At 39.0% G+C, this 19,239-nt stretch overlaps 1 protein-coding gene across 32 annotated transcripts in view; it reads right to left on the reverse strand.

Annotated features, from left to right (window-relative positions):
* The window catches only part of TTBK2 (tau tubulin kinase 2), a 134,293-nt gene that overhangs the window by 26,315 nt on the left and 88,739 nt on the right, over positions 1–19,239 (reverse strand). For all 32 annotated transcript variants that reach the window (XR_014058974.1, XR_014058978.1, XR_014058976.1 and 29 more), the window contains 3 exons: positions 16,814–16,906; positions 16,153–16,278; positions 3,206–3,363 (listed from right to left, as the gene is read on the reverse strand). Coding sequence is in view for 26 of the 32 variants with exons in the window: in XM_081507847.1 (XP_081363973.1) it covers positions 3,206–3,363; positions 16,153–16,278; positions 16,814–16,906 (377 nt within the window). In the remaining 6 variants the exon portion in view is untranslated. The remainder of the gene's footprint in view (positions 1–3,205; positions 3,364–16,152; positions 16,279–16,813; positions 16,907–19,239) is intronic.

Raw genomic sequence — 19,239 nt, forward strand, 5'->3', positions numbered from 1 at the left:
TTAAAAACACCAGAATCAAAAATTACTATGGGACTATCCTACATTTTGTTTCTAGATTTAAAAGATGAAGTGTATACATAATTAAGAAAGTAGAACAAAACAAAAACCTCAGAAACTTAGGGCATGCCAATTCTACGAAATAAACTGTATTTTGATCAATAGAACTTTCAAGCTGATTTAAAAACACAAATTCTGATAGAATAACTCTCTAAGTTAGCAATCACTTTAAAAGCATTTATTTTCTATTGACTCTATGAGAATTTTAATATATTCTATTCTTAACCTATTTTTCTTCAGTTCAGTCGCTCAGTCGTGTCCGACTCTTTGCGAACCCATGAATTGCAGCACGCCAGGACTCTCTGTCCATCACCAACTCCCGGAGTCTACCCAAACCCATGTCCATCGAGTCAATGATGCCATCCAACCATCTCATCCTCTGTCATCCCCTTCTCCTCCCGCCCCCACTCCTACCCAGCATTAGGGTCTTTTCCAATGAGTCAACCCTTCACGTGAGGTGCCCAAAGTATTGGAGTTTCAGCTTCAACATCAGACCTTCCAGTGAACACCCAGGATTGATCTCTTTTAGGATGGATTGATTGGATCTCCTTGCAGTCCAAGGGACTCTCAAGAGTCTTCTCCAACACCACAGTTCAAAAGCATCAATTCTGCGGTGCTCAGCTTTCTTCACCGTCCAACTCTCACATCCATACATGACCACTGGAAAAACCATAGCCTTGACTAGACGGACTTTTGTTGGCAAAGTAATGTCTCTGCTTTTAAATATGCTATCTAGGTTGGCCATAACCTTCCTTCCAAGGAGTAAGCGTCTTTTAATTTCATGGCTGCAATCACCATCAGCAGTGATTTTGGAGCCCCCAAAAATAAAGTCTGACACTGTTTCCACTGTTTCCCCATCTATTTCCCATGAAGTGATGGGACCAGATGCCATGATCTTAGTTTTCTGAATGTTGAGCTTTAAGCCAACTTTTTCACTCTCCTCTTTCACCTTCATCAAGAGGCTCTTTAGTTCTTCTTCACTTTCTGCCATAAGGGTGGTGTCATCCGCATATCTGAGGTTATTGATATTTCTCCCGGCAATCTTGATTCCAGCTTGTGTTTCTTCCAGCCCAGCGTTTCTCATGATGTACTCTGCATAGAAGTTAAATAAGCAGAGTGACAACATACAGCCTTGACGTACTCCTTTTCCTATTTGGAACCAGTATGTTGTTCCATGTCCAGTTCTAACTGTTGCTTCCTGACCTGCATACAGGTTTCTCAAGAGACAGGTCAGATGGTCTGGTATTCCCATCTCTTTCAGAATTGTCCACAGTTTATTGTGATCCACACAGTCAAAGGCTTTGGCATAGTCAATAAAGCAGAAGTAGATGTTTTTCTGGAACTCTCTTGCTTTTTCGATGATCCAGCAGATACTGGCAATTTGATCTCTGGTTCCTCTGCCTTTTCTAAAACCAGCTTGAACATCTGGAAGTTCATGGGTCACGTATTGCTGAAGCCTGGCTTGGAGAATTTTGAGCATTACTTTACTAGCATGTGATATGAGTGCAATTGTGCAGTAGCTTGAGCATTCTTTGGCATTGCCTTTCTTTGGGATTGGAATGAAGACTGACCTTTCCAGTCCTGTGGCCACTGCTGAGTTTTCCAGATTTGCTGGCATATCGAGTGCAGCACTTCCACAGAATCACCTTTGAGGATTTGAAATAGCTCAACTGGAATTCCATCACCTCCACTAGCTTTGTTCGTAGTGATGCTTTCTAAGGCCCACTTGACTTCACATTCCAGGATGTCTGGCTCTAGGTGAGTGATCACACCATCGTGATTATCTGTGTCGTGAAGATCTTTTTTGTACAGTTCTTCTGTGTATTCTTGCCACCTCTTCTTAATATCTTCTGCTTCTGTTAGGTCCATACCATTTCTGTCCTTTATCGAGCCCATCTTTGCATGAAATGTTCCTTTGGTATCTCTAATTTTCTTGAAGAGATCTCTAGTCTTTCCCAATCTGTTGTTTTCCTGTATTTCTTTGCACTGATGGCTGAGGAAGGCTTTCTTACCTCTCCTTGCTATTCTCTGGAACTCTGCATTCAGATGGGAATATCTTTCCTTCTCTCCTTTGCTTTTCGCTTCTCTTCTCTTCCAAGCTATCTGTAAGCCCTCCTCAGACAGCCATTTTGCTTTTTTGCATTTCTTTTCCATGGGGATTTTCTTGATCCCTGTCTCCTGTACAATGTCACGAACCTCTGTCCATAGTTCATCAGGCACTCTGTCTATCAGGTCTAGACCCTGCAGGAGAGCCGGGTTCAATTCCTGGGTAGGGAAGATCCCCTGGAGGAAGGCATGGCAACCCACTCTAGTATTCTTGCCTGGAGAATTTCCATGAACAAAAGAGCCTGGCAGCTACAGTCCAAGGGGTCACAAAGAATTGGACACGATTGAGCAACTAACACACAGACTAATTAGGGATATCATCTCCAGTTCTATGGGTCCATGTAAGCTTTTCTGAGTCAATAAGCTCTAGTATCTCATCTCAATATAAAAAGAAAGCAATGGATTAGTGATAGAGAATCCCAATTAGGTCACTGTATGATTTTTCCCTATTTGCTTTTTCTTTTAAACCAGTTTAAAGCAATTAGAGAGCAGGCTTTAAAACAAAGGGGCGTCAGAAAAAAGAGACAACTTCCCCCAAATAAAAAATAACAAAAGCAACTATATGAATGCATATGTACAGAAAAATGCATTAAATAACAAAAAAATACTAACCTCTTCCTCACACACTCTGAAAATTAATCACTTTCATAAGAGGAATAGCTACATGTTTTGTTCCCACTAAACTTAAGCAGAAGATAGTTAGAAATAATTGTGGCTTCTTGTTTCCAGGATCCCATATATTCTTTAGTAGTAAATGCAACAAATGCCCGTTTGCATTTTGAAGAAAACCTTCTGTACATCTGACATTAACAAGCAACACAAGCTCTAAGCTGCCATTTCACGGTATAACCTGTAAGAACTTTCTAAGAAGAGTAAATGTGAACAAAGTCATGTATAAGAGCAATGTTAATTCCAGGAAACCCAAAGGCATCCCTATGTCTTCGCATTTGGTCATCTGAGGCAACCTGGATGAAATAAAAGACATTTCTGCTAACAGAATGCACTAGGAAAGACACTGCTGAACCATCTGTTTAGGACATACCCAATTGCCGCAGGGGTCAAACGGGTGTGCAGCTGAGGAGTGGTGGAAGTAGTGGTTGTGGTGAGAGAGCCATCAGTTCCAGTCTTCTCCCAGTCGAAAGGATCACTTTCAATTACTCCAAAGGCCTTGATGCTGTTGTCAAACACGGATGTAAGAAGCTAAATCACAAAAGGAAAAAACTGGAGTAAGCCAACAGTAAACATAGTCACTTTATTCTATAAGAGAAAGCACCCCAGACTCTTAAATTAGTTTGGTAGTATCACTTTTTTAAAAAGCCTTATGATACAAATAGCGGAATCTGAATAAGGACTACATAAGGATGATGATGTTCAATTAGCATTGACTTTTCTCAGTTGAGATACAGAGTTTTAGTTATGTAGGATAATGTATTTTTTGTAGGAAGGTAAATAATGAAGCATCATACATAGAACCTACTTTGTGATGATTGGCAAAGGGAAATATGTATTGTATGTGTATGTGTGCATTCAGTTTCAATCATCTAAGTGATCAATTTTTTTTTTTTGGTCAAAAAGTAACATTATATGCTTCAACTTAAGTGACTAAGGTTAACAGTTGGTATATCTAGGTTAAGAGGTATATAAAACTTCATTGTGCTTTCTTAGAATGTTTTTGTTGGTTTGAAAAATTCTTACACTATGTGTATGTGCACACAAACTATCAAAAAGAAAATCTGCTATTACTTTATATTATACATTCTTTTACTTTTTGTCTTTAAATTCCAAAAGTCTGGTGTAATATTGAGAAAAATTTCATAAAGACCTTCCTTTACGGTTTGACAGTATGCAACATTTTCAATTTTATGGTTAAAACTGGATTAAACTCTCATCATTTCTCTTACTGTTAGTATCCTACCCTCATAGATTCACCTTGCACATTTCCTGCCCCAGACCTGAAATCAGTACTTCTTCACTGGAGGACTTTTACAAAGGTCTGTTTCAGGCTTCAAAAATATCGCTCTGCCTAAGAAGTGGAGAACAGATGCCATAAATAAGGAGGGGGATGAGGGTGCCAGGATCAGACGACCAGTTAGGAGGCTACCGTCAACTGAACCTGCGTGCTAACAGTGGAGGTGATAAGAACGGTAGGATTAGGACATAGTTTGTAGAGCCAACAGAACATACTGATAGAGTAGATGAAAGCTGTACAAGTAAAGAAAGAATAAAGAAAAATTTATATTTCTGTCCTGAGCTCCCAGATAAATGGTGGTACCATTTAATGAGATGGAAACCAGTGAATCCGAGGATTGGGATGTTTAAAGTTTTATGGAGTTTAGGGAGGAACAGGGAATATAGACACAAATTTGAGAGTCATCAGTGTATTGATATTACTAGGTATTATTTAAAGCCATAGACTAGATGATATGATCTAGGTCGAGTAGGTTGCAAGGGCTAAGGCCAAGGGCATTGCAACATTTAGATGGAAAGATGAGGTGGACTCAGCAAATGAAACCAAGGAGTGGCCAGTGAGGCAAGAAATGGATATGTGGTGTTGACCAAGTGAAGAAACCACCTCAACAAGGAGATGGTCTGCTGCTGCTGCTAAGTCACTTCAGTGATGTCCGACTCTGTGCGACCCCATAGACGGCAGCCCACCAGGCTGTGCTGTCCCTGGGATTCTCCAGGCAAGAACACTGGAGTGGGTTGCCATTTCCTTCTCCAATGCATGAAAGTGAAAAGTGAAAGTGAAGTCGCTCAGTCGTGCCCGACTCTTTGCGACCCCATGGACTGCAGCCTACCAGGCTCCTCCGTCCATGGGATTTTCCAGGCAAGAGTACTAGAGTGGGGTGCCATCGCCTTCTCCAAGGAGATGGTCAAATGCTATCAATTATAAACTTAACAGTTATTTCTGATTATTTAATTGATTTCACCCAGACTGTAGGCTCCAAGAGGCTGGTACATGGATGATCTTGCTCATCACTGTATCGAACATAATGCCTTCTATCAAAGAGTGTCATACTGTGATTTATATGAAATATATATCTGGTCACTTAGAAGACCAAAATATATTTCTCATATATATTTGGTCTTTGTCCACAGTTCCTGACTCACAGCTCCCCAAACTCTTGAAATTTTCTGAAAGAGAAGAGCAATGGGAGCAGTTTTTGTTATAGTATTTGGTCTCTAGTCCTCAGTTCCTGAAATCACTTCAGAGCCATAATGGGGAAATGGGTGTCTTCTCATTCATAATAAGCTCCTTTCTACCACAACTGGGTTTATGTTACTAAGGTGACTTTTGGAAAGTACCAAAGGATGGAGGCTGCTCATCAGAGGAACCAACCATATGATTAGAGGGTTGGAAATTTCAGTCCCACACTTGTGTCCTCCAGGGGAAGGAAGAGGGCTGGAGGTTGAATAAATTACCAAGGGTCAGAGAACTCTGCTCACTATTATATAACAATCTAAAGAGGGAAAGAATTTCAAAAAGAATAGATACATGTACATATATTACTGAATCACTGCTGTACAACACATTGTTTAATCAAACTATACTCCAAAATAAACTAAAAAGTTAAAAAACAAAAAATTTAAAAGAATGACCAATAGTCAATGATTTAATCAATCATACCTATGTAATGAAACCTCCATAAACACCCAAAGGATGGGGTTCAGAGACCTTCTGGGTTGGTTAGTGTGTGGAGGTGCTGAGAGAATGGTGCCCTTGGAGAGGAAAGCTCCACTCCCTTTCCTCATACCTTGTTATATGCAGTTCTTCTATCTGGCTGCTTGAATTATATCCTTTGTAATGAAATGGTAATCTAGTGGAAAACTGGTTTCTCACAACCTGTAAGCCACTCCAGCAAGTTAATCAAACCCAAGGAGGGGGTCATGGGACCCTCATAACTTACAGCTGTTCAGTCAGATATACACATGACAACTAGGACTTGCAACTAGTCTCTGAAGTGGAGGGCAGTCTCATGGAAATAAGTCCTTAACCTGTGGAAACTGATACTATATATCTCTGGGTAGATGGTGTCAGAACTGAGTTGAATTTTAGGAACTCAGCTGGTGTCAGAGAATTGCTTGGTGGTATGGAGGAAAAAAACCATGTTGGAATTGTGGGTGAAGATCCCTTAATAGTATCTAAAAACAGTTAAAGAATAAATGTTTATTTGTAATAATATTTACTATAAGATTTACATGATCTTTTTGTCTAAGTCTCAAAGAAAAAAATAATAAATGTAGAAAAGAAAACTAAAGTTAAGATGAATTGGGAAAGGCCTAGTTATAAAACCTGGGAATTTTTATTTTGGCCCTGTTTTTCTTGGCATAAGCTATCTACGTTACAGCTCAGACTTTTTGCAAATTGTCAGAGGTAGAGGCTTCAGAAAACACAAAGGATGAAAAAGAAATGGACTGAAATCCTGCACATATAAGAACTGAAGAGGCAGACTTTGGACCCCTTTGCTGACTCTGGAACCTGAGGTTCTCATAGGACCCACAGAGTGAAATGCTTCTTTCCTGAAAAATGGAGGCCCTGGTCCTGGGTCAGCATCTGCCTTGCTGCGTGAGTACTCAGACTGCTACTGCTCAGTGTTGTGCTGGTATTGGGTGGTGACAGGGATGGCCCTAAACAGTTTTTATTGCTAGATGTCCTTTTATCATGTAATTCCTTACATTTATCATAGTATTGAATGTTTTAGAAATGTAGCATTTACGCCGCTGGGCCTCAAATAAGAAATATGTTATTTTCTAAATAAGTTACGATGATGATGACACTGAAGACCTGAAGGAAGGATGCAGGGCACAGAACAAAGGAAAGAGAAGGAAAGCTGAAAGCACTGAAGCACTAAAGGCACCCTACTGAGAACAAATGGTCAGATGATTAGAGCTCTGCAGATACCTTAAAGAGCAAAACATTTCCGATGCAGCAGAATAATTTTCTAATTCAGGACTATGGTTGCTCCAAATCCTAAACTTCAACAGATTGAGATGGGATAAACAGGACAGGTCAAGGACTTTTTCTTTTTGGTAACCTAATTCAGCATATCACATTTGGCTAAATAAATACTAAGACCAGAAAACTCAATTCAGTTACTCATTCCAATAGCTTCGAGAACAATACATAAATCATTAACCTCCAAATCAAATATATATATACATGTATATATGTGTAAATAAATAAGTAAAACTTATGGTCCTCATCCTTTCTTATATTCCAATACTACTGAGGATTGAAACACTTTCAGTTTCCAATCAGAACAGGAGCTCACTGTGCTCCTGTTTCTTTTTCCTGTTTCCTTTTTCTCAAACTGAAAAGGAAGCAGAGCAAAATCTGAAGAAACCTTCCAGATGATTCTGACACTTCCTTCTAGGAAGGCATGATCTGTATCTCTCCATTAAGAATTACTGGAATCTAGCATACATCTCAGAGAAGGCAATAGCACCCCACTCCAGTACTCTTGCCTGGAAAATCCCATGGACGGAGGAGCCTGGTGGGCTGCAGTCCATGGGGTCACTAAGAGTCGGATACGACTGAGCGACTTCACTTTCACTTTTCACTTTCATGCATTGGAGAAGGAAACGGCAACCCACTCCAGTGTTCTTGCCTAGAGAACCCCAGGGACGGGGGATCCTGGTGGGCTGCCGTCTATGGGGTCGCACAGAGTCGGACACGACTGAAGCGACTTAGCAGCAGCAGCAGCAGTATACATCTGACTCCTTTACTTCTTTTATTTAATAATATATTCTTAGAAAATACAAACTTATCTGCAGAGTCCAGGTTTCTCAAATTAGGGTAACGTGTACCCTCAGGGGATGCAGCCATATGCCAGAGAGTTTAAAAGTCATTTGATAAATGTGGCACAGTTTCCTAGAGAATTCTACTCAGAGGTAAGACACTTAATATATTTTATAATACAATGAACACAAGGAAGTTAGAAGGCAAAATTCATAGGAACCTTTAGGATAAATCAAGAGAATGCAAAGAAGTTGTGGATTCATGGCTGACATTTTAAGACTGGTCCCAGACCTCTTGAGAACATGCTCATGCTTTGCTGCAATAGGAGAATTTGGTGAAATAGTATGAGAAACTCTAGAAGCATTAACATCATTAGGAAGGTGAATCTTCCTTGAACGGAAGTAGGGAAAGGAGGGAGGTTGAGGGAAGGAGACTGGGGTGAGGGGTTTGGAGAAAAGAGGAGGGAGGACCTGAGCAAGGTCTAGACAGACAACAGTGCAGTATTACTTTTTATGTGGTTACTGTTGTTGATTATTTGTGTCAACTGTCTGTGCAGTTGCACTTACAAATAAGAGGTAGTTGTTTTTCTTAATCCTAACTCTAACGGGATATACAATAAAATGTTTTTTCTAAAGCAAATTATTCAAGACACAAAGTACATAAAAATCAAGTACTATGTCTGGGCAATTAGATTCTGAATAATTTTGATTTTCTACTTTTCTGTAATTTCCAAACTTCTTTTATGACATGTATCGCTTTCAATAACAAGAAAAAATTTAACAGATATGCATTATCTAAAATAAGTTAATTGTATACATAAGCAGGTGTAGTCCACAAAAATGCATGGTGCAGCTCCTGCCACATGGAATGCCCTTCTTCTTCACAGTAACCAGTCACCTGACAAACACATAGTGCCTGAGGGAGGCACTGTGTCCTCTCTTCTTACCCTCAGCATAAATGCAATCAACGGCTTTATCATATTTACCTCCACATGAAATCCCAGTTTGTCCTTTCAAAGAAAATGCAGATAAAGTCCGATTAGTGTAAAAACAAGAACTATTTGCAATGTGATATTGGGGACTGAGAAGGCTGATTCCTGAACTCTCAGTTAATAAATGGTAAATTAATGGATCAATAAAGCACTTAACCAGTAGAGCACAATGGCAATGCTATCTTGGCTGTTTCAAAGATAGATTATTTATAGCAAAAGATACTGCCTCACTTGAGTGATAAGTAGATGCAATAGAGGAAAAGAAAGGTTCTACATTTCTCTCTTCCAGGAATTTTTTAGCAGCATTGGGAGAGGAAGTAAAAAAAAAAAACACTGCATCCTTTGGAGAAAAGAACTGAAAAAAGAAGAGAGATCAAATAAACAGAATGGGTTGAAGAAGCTGCAGAGTTTTAGGCTGTTTTCACCACTTATGATACTAGAACAACTCAGCAGTGCCCCCTGGTTGGCTGCCCCAGGGCAGCTGAGGCAGCATGAGGCAGCCTCAGCCACTGTGCTGCCTGTTACCAAGGTCATTCTTCAGGTGCTCATTAGCCCACGAGACATTGGCAATGTCTAAGCTTTAAGATGTCTCCTAAAAACCCCAGTGAAAACTATAAGCAACATTTCCTTTTTGCCTTAACAGGACAAAGCAACATAAAAGAAATAGAAGTTCTCTTATTAATATTAATAACACAGAAGTAATGCTGAGTAGAATACAAGAATGAAAAGTAAGATAATTGTAAGAAAATGTAGTGTCCCTGAGGTACATGTAAAACCTCCTCAGGTTAACATGATGCTTTACAATTCATAAAACATTCTCACAATTATCTCATTTATATCCTAACAACACTGTGGGGTAGGTATTTTCACCATTTCACAAGTGAAAAAGAAAACAGGCTTAGAAAAGCCAAACAAATGGTGTGTAGCAAAGCTCCAACTGAAACAGATCTTTTAAACACAGTGTCATTTCCACCATGTAAGAGTTACAGCTGGTCAGCAGGTGTTGGGCTGCACCCCGCAAACCTGCAAACCCTGTAGTTGCCATGCCTCAAGACTGAAGAAAGATTCAGAAGACAGTGACAGAGACATCAATGGTTTACTGGATAGGATATCTTACACATCCACAGCAAAATGGTCCTGGAGCAACACCTCGCCGTGCCTGGCAAACAGCAGGCAGACCACAGCAGCAATCTTCACTCCTAGGGGAAGAAGGAGGCTACCACTTGCAGGGGAAATTGACATCAGCTTGGCTCAGCAGATACCAGGGAAACCAGCAACTGGGGCAAATCCCTCAGAGCCCTCAGATTTACAACCATCACAAGGGCTGATGCTTCTCTTTAATAAACAAGGAGGCAGAATCATTCTGGGCTAAGGACTAGAACAATCACTAGCTGGGGCAGGGGGCAAGGATGTTCCTGTGAGAAGGGTATAGGTGGGAAGCAGGAACTGGTTGAACAGCGTATGTGCAGAGACCAAGAGAAGAGCCATCTTAAGTGGTGTGACCATACAACAGGCAAGGCAAAAACAGTATAAAATTGAAATTATACTTGAAAGCTTCTTAAAATGCCCATAAAGTACAGGACAGTAGTTGTACTAGATGCAAAATAGCTCGTTTTCCCCCTAGCATTGGGAGAGACTTCTATTTCTTCAGATGAACATGAATGAAACTACCTACATTTAGGGGCTATACTGTACCCCCAAACTACTGTTCTTTTAAACATAAGAATTACACTCAGTACAGCCTGATTGCTGTTAATGAGTGACAGAGTGAGGCAACAGCAGATTCACAAGGGCACTGCACGCTCACTCTCACCACAGGGCATGGCTGGCTGAGCCAAAGCACAGGCAGAATCATAGACACCATAAAACTGTTCCATCTCCTGAATGTGCAGCTGAATTTAAGGGAGTCTAGTAAATATGGGTATTCTGTGACTCTACTGTATTCTATAGTTGTATCAAATACGCATTCATTGGCTCAGACATACACTGAATGCCTAAGATGCTGAGTGCTAGGAATGCAAGAATGAACAAAGCAGTCTTGTCTCCAGAGTGTCTGCATTTAACAGAAGCAATAATCAGATTAAGCAGAGTTCATTCAATTTGGCAAACTTTCATTAAATGACTGTCACTTTGTTAATTTCTTGAGAAAACTGAGCTAAATGTGCAAGGTCCTGGCTCTAATGGAATTTATCTAGAAAGGTGACACAACAAAGTACTGCTCTCAGAGTTTAGCATAAGAAATCGTTCCTGTCTAAAAGGATCAGAGGAGATTGTTGCATCTGAGTCGGGCCTTCAACTTCATAAGACAAGCAGGCAGCATTATAAAACACAGGCACTCCAGGCAGGACAAGCTGGCAGAAGGGCTAGGAGTCCCATCTGACTGCACTGAGGGGTCCAATAAAGCTGATACACATTAAGTACAACTGAGAATGAAGGAGGTAATTAGAAGAGGGAAAGCAAGAATCCATGCACTTCTCTCCATCTCCACTGCTTACACCCAAGTCAAGACCATCATGGTTCCCTTGCCTCCTGCTCAGGAAGGTGCTACCTCCCAGCCTCTCTTGCAGTTAGAACTGAGCCAGTGTGATGTAGTTCTGGTAACAGGGGTACAAGCCAAAGTGTTCAGATCACTTCCAGGTCTGTTCTTAAACCCCCCAACCATTATCTATACTTGTTCTTCCTTTTCCTGCTGACTGTAAAGGCCATGGATTAAAGACAGCAGAGTTAAAATATGGGTGGAGCCTGGCTGCTCAAAGTACCACTAGAGAGTTGACCAAGAGAGAGGCACAACTTAACTACACTGTTTTGTGAGCAAAGAAAAAAAGAAACCTGTGGTGTTAAAACACTGATTTTTAAAATACTTCTTTCCAAGGTACAGCTCAGTCTCTCTCAATATACCTTCCTAAGTAGTCTCTAATTCTCTGCCTCATTTGAACGCACACAACTACAAAAGAAATCCTCTTCAAACACCAATTGGATCACCATGTTCCTGTTTATTAGACTTCCAGGGCTTCCTATTGCACCAGAATAAACTGAAACGCCTAACAAGACTGGCAAGGCCCTGTATCACCTGGCTTCTGCCCTCCTCTGCAACCTCATCTCAAACTACTCTCTCCCCTCATTTACCACATTCTAGTATACTTTTCTTTTCATTCCTTTCTTGCATTGGAGTATATGCACATGTTCTTTCTCTTGCTTATAACCTTCTTTCTCCTGTTTTTGCCCTCCACGTGGCCAATATAGTCCCATTTTTTAGGGCTCAGCTTATGTGGGCAGCTTAAGAGAGAATGAGAGAGAAAGCTTCCAACACCTTATTTTATGGGAAGCTCCCCCTTGTTACTCTCTAGATCAGCCTCTTGTTTGCTTCAAAAGCAGCCCATCTGTACCTTCTGAAAAATTTAACTCTGTTGTTATTAGAGTCAGGGGAGCCTAAAACACCTCTAAGTCCCCCAAAGCAAGAGGCAAGCCTGCTGAATTTTGATGGAAGCACTGTATAAATAGTCCCGTTCCTAAACTTGGAAAATATATTAAGATTAAGGACGCTTGGGTGGCTTCCTCTCTCATGTCCTTTGATGTTAGCAATACTGTGGCAGTGTATGAAATGGCTCATCTACACATTTTAGTTTCAGGCTCACCAATGATGTGTATATTTATGGGTTTCATTAGTCTTCTCAATTTGCTCATTGATGTGGAGGAATTTAATATAGATAAAATTGCCCCAGGAAACCCTCAGAAATAGCTCTCTTTCTCAAAACACTTTAAAAGGATTTATTTAAATCATAAGATGGCAACAGCAAGATTGAATGTTTTTATCACTATCTACATTTCTGAAAAAGTTCACCCAGCACTTTTTTTAAAAACTTAAAATTTGAAATATAAATTCATAGGAAATCATAAAAACAGTACAAAGAAGTACCCTTTACCAAGTTTGCCTTAATGGTAACATCTAAATAACTAGAGTGCAATGTCTAAAACGGGAGAATAACATTGTTACAATCCAGAGAGTTTATCAAATTTCACCAGTTTTAGGTGTACTATACAATTTTATCACCAGACGAGATTCTTGGCCTAGCACTTGTCTCTTATAGTTGCTATACTTTCGAAATCTAATAAAAACAATCCACAGGACCAACCAAATTAAAAATATTAAAAAATCCAGAAAGTTCCCAAAAGCAAAACTTAAATTTACCAGCAACTAGTTTCAAGCATTTATATTGCACTAGGTATTACAAGCAATTTAGAGATGCGTTAAAGTATATGACAGGATGTGCGAAAGTTATATACAAGTATTATGCCGTTTTATATGAGGGAGTTGAGGACCAGTAATCCCTGGGGGCCTGGAACCAATCCCCTGCAGATATCAAGGGTTGACCGTACTCATAATAAGATACATTAGCTTTAATCTTGTCTACAATTTTAACATCTTCACCTTCAGTTTAACAGACAGAAAACGGGATTTATGTATTCATGAGAGCTGATTTTTCTTACATTTCTTGAGCAGGAGATTACTAGGCAAAGTACGATTCAATTTTCCTAACATTTGTTGAAAATTTAGGTGCCAGGCACAGTGTCAGGATAGTGTGGGATAATAAAAACAAAGTAAGACATGGCGGTACCTCCAGAATTTAAAAGCCAGTAGGGAAGACAGACATACATTTGTACTAAGTATAAACTTGGATATAATTTCCCCAAACACCATAGTGCTTTCCAAAAGCGAGTGTCAACCTTTATTCAAACTGAGACGTGCATAAGATTCCCAGAAGAGAGCATCAACTCTCTTGGTCTGCACATGCTACAAGGGCGAGCACCAGCAGATTACTGGTAGGGTGCTGACAATATGCAACTTGTTAAGATAATAATGTTCTCTGGCAAGAAACTACGATTTTTAAGAATTCACAAACCACAGACATTCACAGTAAAAGTGGCTTTGGAAAACATCATTCAACACTTTGATTATGAAATATATTCCCTTTGGTCCTGTCTCTGAACATATAAAGTTGGAGACACACTGTTTATCTGACCTCTGATATAGCTAGGGAAGCAGTCACACTAAGTACTGGTATGGTTTTGGATTGCTGCTGGAGAAGGTTTGTTGCTGTTTTTAACTACACTGGTTGTTCAGTAAGGAATTAAAATTTTGAAAGAACAGTAATTAAATTCGAATTCAGGAATGAATTCCAAATTGTAAAATTAACCATTAGACAGCATTAATTCACAAGAACATTCAATTCAAAGTAGAGTAATTTTTCTCCAAATGAAGACTGCAGCAGGGCATTGTGAGGAAAGCAGGAGACAGAAACTGCAAAGGTCAGATCTTTTTGGAACTTGATATCACACTGATACTAGTCATCAGAATACATGAGTCACACCAACATCTTTTCCCCAATTATCCTTCTCCTATCTACCTGCCCTCTGCTCCTACTCACTGCTTATGGAAGATCAAAGAGCAAAGAAGAACCAGAAAATGTTATGAAAATGTTATGCCTGCTCTCTCTCTTCTAAAATAGGGAAATTACTATACTTTCTGTTGTTATCAGGCGACAGACAATAGAGAAGCCTCTGAAAGAATGTCCAAGTGAAAAACCAGAGAACAATATTTTGTTAATTAAATTGTAGGTCTAAGTTTCAAACTTTAGCTGGTGAACTTTATAGTCTTCTTTGAAATGTAGGCATAACTACGCAGAGAGTGTAATTAAAAACTTTTTTTGCTGTGGAACTAATACATCAAACTTTGTCAATAAAAAAATTATTAGCACCCAAGATGAGAAAGTTGGAACAATTCCTAGCTCCTCCTGATTCTAGTCTTACAAGTAAAACTTTATTATTTCATTGCAAGTAATGTGAACTGTACACATTTAAAAAAATCCATATATAAAATATAAATATGAGAACATATTCCAAAGTGACTCATATACAATGTATTTTTGCCATTTGTCAGCCTATATGTTATAACCCAAATAGCCACATAGAAAAGAATTAACACAGGCTCACCTACTTAAGATCTCTAAGGACTCAAGGCTGTATGTTGCCTCTCTGCTTTATATTCTATTTATATATTATATAAAAACTGCATTTTCACAAATAAATATTTATTATATGCAAATAAGTTCACTGTGCAGTAGATAGTCTTTTGTCTTCGACACTGACAACACTTTAGAATATGAAACTTCCACTAGGGCTTCCCTGGTATCTCAGCAGTAAAGAATCCACCTGCTGATGCAGGAGACATGGGTTCAGTCCCTAGTAGGGGAAGATACCACATGCTGCTGTGCAACGAAGCCCATACACCACAACTATTAAGCCTGTGATCTAGAGCCTGTGAACTGCAACTTTTGAGCCCACGTGCTGCAACTACTGAAGCTCGTGAACCCTAGAGCCAGTGCTATGCAACAAGAGAAGCACTTCAATGAGAAGCCTGCGCACAGCAACTAGAGAGTAGCCCCTGCTCACCACAATAAGAGAAAGCCCATGCAGCAACGAAGACTCAGCACAGCCAAAAATAAATAAATAATTTTTAAAAACTTTCATTAACAAGCAGTAAAGCCTATGTGTTGTCCTTTGTAGATAAAACTTATACACTAATATTATTATTATTAATCAATGTGTGCCTTGAATTTTTATGTTTTCAGTAGTAGTGATTATCTTGCATTAAGCTCTGACCAAGTTTCCCTTGAGAGCAACAGAATCTTCTGAAATTTAGCTGGTTGGGGTCTGATTTGCAATTTGTGGTAAGCCTAGTCACCCTTATTAGGCCTCACTAACTGATGCTCTAAGGAAATGTTTCACTGACCACAGACAAAATGGAGCCAGTAATCTTCACTGACTACTGTCCCATAGCATGTTAACATATGATATGTAACCCTCAAGCCTTCAACAGATACATTACTGATCTGGACATTTCCTTCTGGTCAACAAATTAGATATAGGATTTACATAATCTGAACTATCAGCAATTCAAAACTATCAAAAGAATCACAGCAGGAGCAGTTAGAATGCTACATGATAAACAAATCTAAAACTCTTAATGACATATGTTCATCCAGAAGGGAGAAAACACACACATGTGCAGACATGGATAATGTCATCATCAGTTAATTTAACCACATTTCTCATGACATATTAAAACAGTATTATTAAAAAAAATATTATTCTAGGAACCACCTATACTCATTTACAACACCCTCAACAGTACAATGAGTAAGGATGAATAATAAAAGAGAGAGAAGAATTAATCCACAGAACTCACAAAGATGATTACCTGGTAGTCTGGTTTTGTAAAATAATCCAAAGAGGAGATGTGCTCCAGAAAGATGCTGAATTCTGGAGGGAGATGTTTCAACATAAGCCTGTGGTCATACCTCTCCTTAATAGAGCCCACTTGTTCCTGGGAAGTAAAGAGAAAAGGAACCACCATCAATTTCTCTTGGAAGCTACACATTAAGAGCCTCTCAGTAACAGTCTCAAGGGTATGTAAAATTGAACAATATAATGTGACAATTAAAAATTAAAAGCCTAACTGACATTTCTTTTCTTGGCAACCATCTCTGTTTTGTAGATAGGTTCATTTGTGTCATATTTTAGATTCCACACTATAAGTGATATCATATGGTATGTGTCTTTTTCTGACTTACTTCACTTAAAAGACCTAATTGACTTTAAAAAAGAAAAAAGAGAACTAGTGAAAATAAAGCTAAGAAAGCTTGAAATCTAATCAGAAATGACAGTTGTACTTAAATTAGCATTTTCATAGAAAAGGTCATAATATCAGCTCATAGAAAAATATACATATTAGGATATAGTGAAAGGGTTGGAAAATGTTAATTCTTATACATAAGTATAATTTCAACAAAAAATGCCTACCCAGGAGAAATTTTTACTCCTTCTCCTACCAAAACTGATGCTTCTATTTTCAAAATTACCTTGTCCTTTATTTTTCTCCAAGGGAGCTGACCAACCACAAATTCCACCAACATGTAGAACAAGGACCAAAGGTCATCATGTCTTCCCATTTCCTTCATAAGCAAAAGAGAATTCAGTCACATTATATTACTGCTCCTGTGAGTACATTACATTGTCTAAGGCCTAACTATTGTGTTTTCATTTTCCCATAAAACTATCTGGCAGGTATATCTACGTATCTGTATAGCTATAAAGCAATCTACATGGTAGAACAGATTTACTGAAAAACTTTCGATATAAAGAACACCCAAAAATCCAGAAATACTGGAAATAATGTAATTAAGAACCCATTAATTAATAAATGAGTTAATTAATTAGTAAAGGAAGGTGGTTGCCAAGGAATTCAGGGAAGGGGGAAAGGGGAGTCAGTGCTAAGTGGGTACAGAGTTTCAATGTTGCAAAATGAAAAAGTTGTGGAAATCTGGTGTAAAATAATGTGGATATACTTAACACTACTTAATTGTATATATCAAAATGGTTAGGGCAGCAAATTGAATGTTATGTGTGCTTTACTACAATATAAAAAAAGATGAAGCAGCAGCAAAGAAAATCTTTAGAACCAAAATGAAAAGAAAGCTGGAAACATGAAAAGCAACCTAAGACTGAAGCTTTGGTTTTGCTGTTTTGGAGGCATCTGTCATAGGTTTATCAACCAGGGTTTTATCAGTCATGAAGGGGACAGGTGTAAAAACATTAAGCCTACACAAGACAGGAGTTGCAACTGAGACACTGCCCCACCTCTACCCCCACCATATACCTAGGACCCTCAAAGGGCTATCTTTAATGCAATATTTGGTATGTATGTTATTACTACAATAATTTTATTCTTGGTAAAATTTGACCACTATCAAAGAGATAGAGCGTTTAAAAAAAAAAAAACAAAACAATGTCCTGAGACTCTGTTACCATAGGCCTACCCCTCACTCAGATTTGGGGTTTAAATTTATATTGTCTATGTGGTCCAGGAAACCAAGTCCAGAAATGGTGTTTTTCTGGGTGATCCTGTTTTGCAGTAATGACAGATGCAAATGAAAATCCTCTCAAGGTAAACAAGCACCCATAAATTTAGGCCTCTTTGAAGTCTTATAGATAAAACCCCACCAGATCATTATTTGAAATAGCCCAGTTTCCTCTGTCCACAGGATTCTCCAGGCAAGAATACTGGAGTGGGTTGCCATTTTCTTCTCCAGGGGATCCTCCTGACTCAGGGATCGAACCCATGTCTCCTGCATTGATAGGCATATTCTTTACCACTGAGCCACCAGGGAAACCCTTAGGAAGCATTACAAATCTCAAAGAGAATAAATATAAAGAAATACACACCAAGGCAGATTTGAACATTTCTACAGGACATCAAAGACAAAGAGAAGATACCAAAAGTAGTCAAGAAAAAAAAGACAATTAAATGCAAGCTTCCCTGGTGGCTCAGGTGGTAAAAGCATCTGCTTACAATGTGCAAGATCCGGGTTCTATCCCTGGGTGGGGAAGATCTCCTGGAGAAGGAAATGGCAACCCACTCCAGTACTACTGCCTGGAAAATTCCATGGATGGAGGAGCCTCATAGGCTACAGTCCATGGGATCCCAAAGAGTCGGACACGACTGAGCGATTTCACTTTCACTTTTCACTTTCAACAAGAATTAAATGGACAAAGATCTCAGTAAGAACCACAGAACCAGAATAAAGTAAAATAATTTCTTCAAAGTATTGCGATAAATGGGCTTCCCAGGTGGTGCAGTGGTAAAGAATCCTCCTGCCAAAGCAGGAGACATGGGTTTGATCCCTGTGTCAGGAAGAGCCCCTGGAGTAGGAAATGACAACCCACTTCAGTAATCTTGCCTACAAAATTCCATGTACAGAGGAGCCTAGTGGGCTACAATCCATGGGGTTGGAAAGAGTCAGCCATGATCGAGTGACAGAGTACATACACATTGTGATAAAACAAATATTAACAAAGGATTAAAATGCAGGAAAACAATGAGATGAAGTAAACAGTATTCAAGTATTTTGAAAAGTCCTTGTATTGTTTGGAAATTATTCACGTTAAAAGTTTCAGATTCTCTAAATAAACGTGCCTTCACTTAAAAGAAAACTAAAAACAAACAAAAAAGGTTAAGATTTAGGTACCCCCAATATAGAAAGGCAGCGCATTAAGTTTAGAAATTATCAAATCAAGGTCACAGAGCATGGAAGAAAGAAGCATATTAGAATTACCTGGGAATTATTTTTAAACTAGACAAGAATCTCTCAAGGTTCTACTAGTTGTATTCCTCTGTCACCGTATACATTGATAATCAGTATTGTGAAGCTGTGCTACCGTATAAAGCATTCTACTCCTCAGATGTGTTGGGACCAGAAAAGGGTAAGAACCACTGCAATATGCTATC

The sequence above is a fragment of the Giraffa tippelskirchi genome, chromosome 7 (assembly GCF_054371585.1).
Source record: "Giraffa tippelskirchi isolate mGirTip1 chromosome 7, T2T-mGirTip1v1.2.pri, whole genome shotgun sequence".
NCBI lineage: Eukaryota > Metazoa > Chordata > Mammalia > Artiodactyla > Giraffidae > Giraffa > Giraffa tippelskirchi.